Source organism: Lolium rigidum, chromosome 3 (assembly GCF_022539505.1).
Source record: "Lolium rigidum isolate FL_2022 chromosome 3, APGP_CSIRO_Lrig_0.1, whole genome shotgun sequence".
Classification (NCBI taxonomy): domain Eukaryota; kingdom Viridiplantae; phylum Streptophyta; class Magnoliopsida; order Poales; family Poaceae; genus Lolium; species Lolium rigidum.
Window position 1 is genome coordinate 376,955,897 of NC_061510.1, and position 8,951 is coordinate 376,964,847.

An 8,951-nucleotide genomic window follows, 5' to 3' on the forward strand; every position below is an offset into this window, starting at 1 on the left:
GTTTTTTTAAAGACCCTTCTCATCTGCCCAAAGCCAAACCTTTGCCACTAGCGAATTTTGATCAGATTTATTTATTTCAACCTTACAAATTCAAGCTTACAAGTTCATACAATTTGAAGCTTACAAATTCATCACAAATTCATGACAAAGTCATGCCTTTCCATACAATGTCAACATTAGTGCGATGACAATACCACCTACAAATGCACAAATGTAATTCCAAATTTTTGATTGATCTTCGAGCTCTTTAATCTTCTGGTTCATCCTCCTTAGCTCAAAAGCTACCTCTCTGTCAATGCGTGCTCCGCCCTCCGTCTCTTATGCACTAGCTATCGCGGCGACCCGTGTCGTTTGTGGCAAGATGGGCAACCATTCTTCGTGCTCATCTAGCAGCTGATTCATCAGCGTCTGGACCAAAACATCGACCCAAACGAAGAAGCATTTTATCTGCAAGCACACGAAACAGATCAACCACATTGAGCATAAACTATCCACAAAATACTGAAATTTCTCCTATTCTTACCCCTTTCTCGCTGTTGCACACGTAGAACGGACGATTGGTATTCTTCGGTGTGCGCGAACTCCTCCGATCAACGGCCGCCCGGCACCGCGGACAGAGGAGGATCGGCATCTCCATGCGCACCGGAAGCTCGAACCGAGAGGTGGCACGGGAGCTAGAAGAAGACATGGATAGAGGTGGCGCGGGATCTGAACCGTGAGGTGCTTCTGGCCGTCTCCAACCCCGTCGATTTCTGCTCACCGCTGCGAGCTCTGCCGCGCGTTCAGGCGATTTAAAATGGGGTTGAGCTCCAACGGTTGCCTTGTGGGTCCCACGTGAAACGGCCAGCAACGGTCCTCTTTTCAAACGCGTCTCCGCCTGGTCCCACCTGAAACAGCCGAGTCAAAGACGTTGACCTAAATGAAACGGCAGACTCACGGAACGAGTCGTTGCACACATACTAGTGGCAAAACTTAGCACAATTCAGATTTAATGGCAAAACTGAGTGATCCGCAGGCTGTAGTGGCAAACCAATAATTAACCCATAAGCATAAAAAAAAAAGCTATCAAGTACTGTAGCGTTGCATTACAAAAATAGCTTTTCAAACCACACAATCACTAGCTTACAGTTTCAAAGCCTTCTATCACACAGGCATCCAGGGCAATAGTTTTCAAGAATAAATTACAAACATCCTACCGGATTTTAGACATTGGTTTCTACCACTGTCAAAACAAATACATTTGCAGTTTCCTGATGTATGTGGACTGCATCTGGTACATAGTTACTTTACCTTGGATACCACATTCAGATCTGAACATGGTAGTATATTTTGCTAGATGTTCATGATTGGAGAAAATCTCAAATTCTCAACTGTGTAAATGGGTCTTCCCCCGCGATTTCTTGAGACTGCATTAGCGTTTTCTGCTTGCTGCTCCAACAGAGCTTACCCGTGAACTTGATTTTATGTTGTACCAAATCATAACCTTTTCATACCAGGACTATATATGAAGCCTTTTCACATTTGTGTACCTAGTAGCACAGAACATAAATGCCAACAAATTCAAGAAACTCAACCCAGCCATCATCAAGTAGAACCTATCCAAATGCCCTTCATTCAGGTTACCAGGTATCCACCCTGGAATGTCTCCTCTGGCTGTGAACACCGGCACAAGAGACAGGATGAACGAATTAAGGTAATTTCCAGTCGCGATGTTGGCAAAATAGAAAGCCATGCACAGGCTTCTCATGGAGTCTGGTGATTCACTATACAAGAACTCGCTTAGGCCAATGTTGGTGAACACCTCGCCGGCTCCTAGCAGCATGTACTGTGGTCCCTGCCACAGGATGCTCATCGGAACGGCTACCTGACGGTGCACCAAGCCTTTATCCTGTGCGATCCGCAACCGGTTGCTCTCCACCACTGCTGCTGACATCATTGATAGCATTGACAAAAATAAGCCGACTCCCGTCCGTTGCAGCGGCGTAATGCCATTCGTCCTGCCAGTGAAGTTTCTGAATACCGCGACGAGGACTCGTCCATAGAATGGAATAAGTAGAAGGACAGTGATGACTTGTACGGACTGGAAGGACGCAGCAGGTATTTCAAAAGAGCCGACGTGTTTCTCCATTACCATGCCTTGCTCTATAAACGTCGAAAACATGTGTTCTTGAACTGCAGAATATAGTATGACCGTAGACCAGATTGGCAACATCCTGATCAGAATCTTTAACTCCTCCACCTGAGTTACAGTGCAGATCTCCCAACTATTAAGTTGGCGAGGAGATTCACAGCCAGATGGTGTCACAATTGCAGCTCTATCAAAGAAGCTGAGAGAGAAATAAAACAGATTACGACCTTGGATAATATTTAACTGGAAATGCAACAGAAATGGACTTATATGTAGGTAATAAACTTAAGAGTTGAGTTCGCAGCATAGAGTATTATTACTTAAGCCCGTCTGTATGCTCCAATTTTCGGCTGCCTTGGATTGCTGAACCTTGACCCAGGAACTCATAAAGAGCTGTGGAATCGCATGGCAAATCTTTATTGAAGTTGCGAGTAGCCGCGACAAGAACTTGACATACTCTTGCAAGAGGGCTTCCTCCAGGTTTCTGGAATCTATACGTATCTGAGCCGAAGAAAAGAGTACCTGCACCTAAAGCCACAAACGCTGTAGAAATGGCAAAACCCCAGACCCAGCCTTCATGGTCTTGTACCCACACAATAATAGTCCCTGAGATCAGCGCAGCAGCATTGACAGTGAAGTAGTACCAATTGAAAAAAGAGCTCTTCTTGGTTCTCTCCACTTCATCAGTGTCATCAAATTGATCGGCTCCGAAGGACAAGACGCAAGGTTTCTGTGCGCCATACCCTAGAGCAACCATGTACAGCCCGACGAAGAATATGTACTTGGAAGACACGGGACCTGTTGGAATAATCCATGCCTGAGGACCGGTAGAGATCAACGGAAGAGCCGCGGAGAGAAGCAACATCATCATTCCCTAAATGAACAGAATGGAAATAAAAGGTAAGCGTTAGGAAAGTCAAAGTTCAACTCTGAATGTTTAGTTCAGAAATGTGGATGATAAATGAGCACTCTCTCCGTTCGTAAGAAAGCTTCCCAACTTTGTCTAGATATGGAGGTATATAGACATATTTTACCTATAGATTCATCCATATCTAGAAAAAGTTGCGAAGCTTTTTTAGGAATGGAGGGAGTATGAGTTATTTGTAGCACTTACAAGAAAGAAGATTGTGCAGAAGATGAGAGCTGTCCTGTAATTCCCCAGATATGAATCAGCTAAGAAAGCTCCAACCAAAGGTGCGAGATAGCTAGTACCTTGCCAAGTTGCGAGGTCTTTTGCAGCGGCCAAATTTGTTTCTTGTAGGACCTTTGTTAGATAACTGACTAGGTTTTTCATGATCGAGGAATAGGCCAGATACAAGCAGAACGAACAAACTGCACAAGGAAATTTCGTTTCTGTTGGATCTTGCATTGAGTATGGAACGGAGTAATGAAAACTGTAGTGCAAAAATTCAATAGGCATATAGGGCATCGTCACGATTTTTTTAATGTTTGGAAACGGAGGTCACGATATTGTCGGGATGTTATATGAACGTTTGGGTATAGTGAATGTCACTGCTCAAGTATTCATTCTTAGAAAGGGAGAAGAAAAAAGAATTCTGCAGGTATCTAACAACCATTATCAAACAATCTATATATAAATATCTTGATCTAGAATGAATGGCATCACGCTACCAGCGCGCTAAAAAAGTAAGTATTTATATGTCCTACATGGTCTTCCAATAGAAGTCTAATTATAGAGAAGCATTTCACAGTCCTGACCTATGGTTAAGGAGCAAGCCTTCCAGTTCCCTGTATCTTTCCTGCAAGCAGGAATCCCACGGATGCAAACAGATCCATCGCCTGTATATCCGGCGGTACTCTGCATTTCACAGCAAACAAAAATGAAATAAGCAATTGTAGTGATATATAGTTCTGCAAACTGAATCAATTATTGGGAAATCATACTGACACCACGAATTATGAACCAAGTCAAAACATAACAGAGAGGGAGAGAAGACAGACCTGCTGCGAGGTGGAACTGTGCTTCTCCAGCAGAGGGCCCTTGTCCGTGGTGTCCATGGCTGGCTAGAAGGAGGAGGCAGACGAGGTTATCTGATATGCCGAGAAAAGCAAGACCGGGAAGAATACACCTCCATGGAGGAGGGAAAACTGCTGGTTCAATTGTCTCGGTCCAAGCAAGGACATCAGGCCGGCTCCACACTCAACTGTCTCACTGTGCACCCTATTTTTTTCTGCTTCGTTCCTAAACGAGCAAGAGGTTCATACATCGCCTTCTAGTCTCTGCTGGACAAATAAATGACAATGGGAGTTATCTGACAATAGTGCTTTGATTGTGCTATGCTATAGTTGCGAGTTGTGACAGCTTGATACCTACGGCGATGCTGATGTGGTTGTTGGCTCTGCCTGAACTGTTGTTAGTTTTGCCAATATCAGTGTGCTTTGCAGAGGTAAGAGATTTTTCTTCGTAGGTTAACTAGACTAAGATGGGCGCTTCGCCACGCCGCCTGCTGGTGACCTCAGACATAGCCAAGCATAACACTTGCATATTTTTAGTGCTTTCTCTAATGCATACTCAAATCAGAACTAATTTAAAGTCTAATGCACTACATGAACATGGTCTGCTTCAAGGTATTTATAAACGCAGACTACGAATGAATAAATATCTAGAAATATCATAATCTTCTAGGAATTTTGGGAGAGGTGATAGCATAAGTATACCTACTTTAGTTAGGTGGCGATTTGCATCCCCATAAGATGCAGAGCCATACTGATATCGTGACAGTTTTTAACAGATCACTATAGGAAAAATAGGCTGAGCAAGACAATAATCCACCAACGGAAAAAAATTTGTCTGACACTACACAACAACTGGGGCTAAGAAATATGTCTCGATCTCTTTTAGCATATGAAATAAGTAGAGGTCTATTTTAAAAGGAAAAAATCTGGATCGCTAAACAGACCTAACATTGCAGTCTGGACTGTGCTTCTTGATACATCAACTTCATAAATGCAGATTATAAACGAACAGATATATAAAAAAGTTCATAATCTTCTAGAAATTTTGGGAGAGGTGTATACGCATACCTACTTTAGTTAGGTTCAGATTTACATCCACATGAAGAAGATGCCGAGGCATAACCGAACAGTGCCTTGCATTATTACATACTAACGACATGATAGTTTTTAACAGACCACTCATAGAAAAATAGGCTAAGCAAGACAATAATCACCGACAAGAAAAATTCTTGAGGTACAGGCTCTACCTCAGCAAGTGGCCCTTGATAATCAAATGGTTGATCATTCTGCATATGTTTATCGCGCTCGCTCTCAATGATCATGTTGTGCATGATCACACAGGCGTTCATCACCTCCCACATCTGAGACTCACACCAAGTGAGAGCAGGGTACCTCACAACAGCGAAATGCTGCTGAAGCACCCCAAAAGCATGCTCAACTTCCTTGCGTGTTGCTTCCTACCATGTTGCAAAATAAGCGTCAACTTCGTTTGCTGGAGACGAAATAGTCTTCACAAATGTAGCATACGTCGGGTAGATACCATCAGCTAGATAGTACCCCTTGTTGTATGTGTAGCCGTTTACCTCAAAATTCACGGCAGGAGCTTGTCCCTCAGCTAGCCTGGCAAACACCGAAGAGCAATGCAACACGTTGATATCATTGTTTCTTCCTGTCATGCCAAATCCAAAGGTCATGGTCTGCCACCGCCTCAAGAATGACACTGCACACTCACCAGTATGCCCCTTGTAGATCTCCTGCCAAGAAAAAGGGCAATTCTTCCAGCCTAATGCATACAGTCAATGATGCCGAGCATCTCAGGAAACCCTCTTGCTGCATTTTTTTCCAGGATCCGAGATGTATCATCTGCCCATGGTGCTCTCAAATAGTCTTTAGCAAACACCGCTATGACGGCTCGGTAAAACTTGCAGAGACTCTATGAACATGTCGACTCCGACATCCGTAGGTAGTCATTGGCTGTATCTGCAGGAGCTCCGTATGCAAGACAACGCATTGCAGCAGCGCACTTCTTAATTGAGGTGAAGCCCCGCAAATCTGTGCAATCGTGCTTGGCCATGAAATGGTCATCGTACTCCGTAACGCCGTAAAGAATCTTCCTGAAAAAATCCTTGTTCATCCTAAACCAGCGCCAAAATTCTTTCGGCGAATGAGTCGCGTCATCATTGATGTAGTCGGCATCAAGAAGCATTGCGCCGGCTTAACGATGTCTGTTGACGTTGCTCCTCTTGCCTAGATTTGAGCCACCACGCCGAGGCATGGCGAACAAAGGCTGGTGAACGTGGAGCAAGCTCGTCAGAATCAGCTGCTGTTGTTGCCGCCAGACAGCCTCAGCGTTAGGTGCACCATCATCTCGTCATCGATGTCCATCATGGCAATTCGACGAACACCTTGCGGGCGGGGCGGTTGTGCGGCGGTGGCGGCGAGCTCTATTCCGGATGAAACATTGGCCGCCGGTCGAGGGGGTGGCGGCTGTGTCGATGGATGGCAGTTTCTGGACAAGCGGCGGTGTCTATTGCAAGCAGGGGAGCGACAACGACGGTGGCGATCTAGAGGGGTGGGAGTCGGCTCGGGCGTGGGTAGGAGGTGGGGAAAGCGGTGCGTGTGGCTGCCAGGCGGAGCCCACACGCGTTTTCTGACGTGCCGCGAGGTGCATGCGCGCCCGATCCGCGCCCTCTATGAAGGGGCCGACACGGGGTTGCCGGCGCTTCTATTGGGCTCGAAGACTAGCCAGCGCCTTTTGGAGCGCACCGGTGCAAGCCCAAAAACTACGCCGGCCCCAAAATCGCTATCGAGGCCACTATGGGGCGCGCCGGTGGAGATGCTCATACCGTACCCAGAATGTGGCCTCAGAGTTTTTTTTTTTTACAATCAATACCACATATATTCATAGTAACAAATAGTACATGGTAGAGATACATGAATGACTCCAACGATTACAAAATAAAGTCTAAAAGATAGTAAAAAATCTTCGAGGTCTTCAAATTCTTTCTTCTTCCAGAACACAATCTTGTACTCTTCTGCAGACAGCGAAAGATAGATAACGAACCATAGACCTGTAAATACCGACGAAAGTTCTCCCATAATTTTTTGAGCCGCAATGCTAAGGCTGCGTGCACGCACGCAACCATTAAAGCAGTCATTCAACATCAGCAAGAGTACCAACACCAGGGAATAACAACTAACTAGCTTTGTCGTCATCGATGGAGAGCCAAGAGTACGAATCACCATTAGCAGCCAGGACAAAAACTGCAAGGATAATCCTACTCGCGGCAACAACGAAAAAAGTTCCAAAATCGATCTGGCGAAGCAAGATCTGAAGGCCCATACCTAAAAAATTGGTTCAACACCACCATTGACGCCGGGAAGAAGATCTCGTCGCCGAACGAAAGGCCGAAGATCACTTATTGCAGACGATGCCATCTCCATTGAGGGAAAACCAACAAGAGGGCGGCTACCAAAATCCTAACATAATCTAATGAAAACCATACTTTTATCGAAAACTCCTCGTATAGATCGGGTTCCCCACTCCTTCTGACGCCGGCGAAGCTGACCGGAGGCGGGGGGACCGATCTATGGAGGAGGATGAACTGGAGGCGGCTAGAGTTGAGGCGGCGGCTGCCCGTGAGGCCGGGGGCTTGAAAACTTATGTGGCCTTAGAGTTTCTTGGGCCATCGGCCTTTTATCCTTTTACACGGGAGCTTGGTGGCTCGCTTTGCGGTGGAGCATCTGGGAGGGGAAAAGCCTGGGGTGGGCGCCAGATACACCTCTACGCTTTTGTTTCTTTGCAGCAGGCAGCGTGGCCACGGCTTCTTTCTAGATTTTTAGCTTGCCATCTTCTTTCTGCATTTTCAGCTTGCACGGCGTGCTTGCTTGCACATTGCAACAAACTTCTCAAATTAATTTTGGAATATAGGAGGCGCTCGTTCCATCCAAAAAATTGTAGAACTACGATGCATCAGCAAATCATCTTGCTCTAACCCTTTGTTTACCAGTTGGGGTTGCTACACCGAGCGGTCCACACATGCACGAGCTAGGCCGTCTGGTTGGAGGCTGTGCTCTCGCTTTAAGCCATTGCAACGTCCCAGGAGAATCACGGCAACGCATCTTCACGTCAGAGACGGGTTGCCTCCATGTCCTTCGAATAGGAAACTTCTGCTTTCACCCTGATCCTCTGGCACGATCCGCACTACGCTCTAGAAAAAACCTAGAAAATCGCTTAGGCTGATTACAGATTGTCCAAACCTTCAACAAACCTTTGGTGTCTCTGGAAAGCCAGAAACAATTTGTTATTTAACAGGAAGTTAAGCATACCTACTCAAGTGTATCCAGCAGCCAATGCCATCATTCAGGGAACCAATTTGGAAAAAACAACTTCCATGGGGGGTCATCAACTAGCACAATCGGACAAGCACCTACAGACGCCCCCTTCTTTTTGTAGGGAATGCCATTTTCTGTGATGCTTCTTGGAGCTCGGCAACTGAAAAGGCTGGAATTGGTATCATCATCTACATGAAGGCCAATCAACATTGTCAGCAAGTGCAGGTCTCAGCCCTGGCTCCCCAAGATTTTTCTTCACTTCAGGCTGAGGCACATGCTATGCACCTCGCAGCCAAACTAGCAGGCCTGCTGCACATCCAGGATACCCACTTCTACACAGATTGTTCAGTACTTGCTTCAGAGGTAGCAAGTACATACATTTTTGCTGCTCCAACCCATTGGGAGGTCAGGCCTTTGATGGCACAGATCCAATCATGCCCTGTCTTCCAACGTAACAGGGTTGCTCACATCCTTTTTTTTGCGGGTAAAAGTGGATTTTATTACACAATAG

The 8,951-nt window shown here is 45.8% G+C and overlaps 1 protein-coding gene across 1 annotated transcript; it reads right to left on the minus strand.

The window, feature by feature from the left end:
• Window positions 1-1,094: 1,094 nt before the first annotated feature.
• On the minus strand, window positions 1,095-4,274 carry LOC124700591 (protein NRT1/ PTR FAMILY 8.3-like). Its single transcript, XM_047232686.1, has 5 exons — window positions 4,091-4,274; window positions 3,848-3,947; window positions 3,243-3,460; window positions 2,449-3,002; window positions 1,095-2,327 (listed from the first exon to the last, which is right to left on the minus strand). Exons 1-5 carry the CDS (start codon window positions 4,145-4,147, stop codon window positions 1,499-1,501), a joined length of 1,758 nt encoding a protein of 585 aa, XP_047088642.1. The 5' UTR covers window positions 4,148-4,274; the 3' UTR covers window positions 1,095-1,498.
• Between the last annotated feature and the right edge of the window lie 4,677 nt (window positions 4,275-8,951).

Excerpts from the sequence above, each read along its gene's own strand:
- LOC124700591 (XM_047232686.1), bottom strand. The coding sequence starts at position 4,147 with ATGGACACCACGGACAAGGGCCCTCTGCTGGAGAAGCACAGTTCCACC. Across the intron at positions 3,948-4,090 it reads ACAGTTCCACCTCGCAGCAG|AGTACCGCCGGATATACAGG; the intron begins GTCTGTCTTCTC and ends TGTGAAATGCAG. Across the intron at positions 2,328-2,448 it reads GAGCATACAGACGGGCTTAA|CTTCTTTGATAGAGCTGCAA; the intron begins GTAATAATACTC and ends TTTCTCTCTCAG.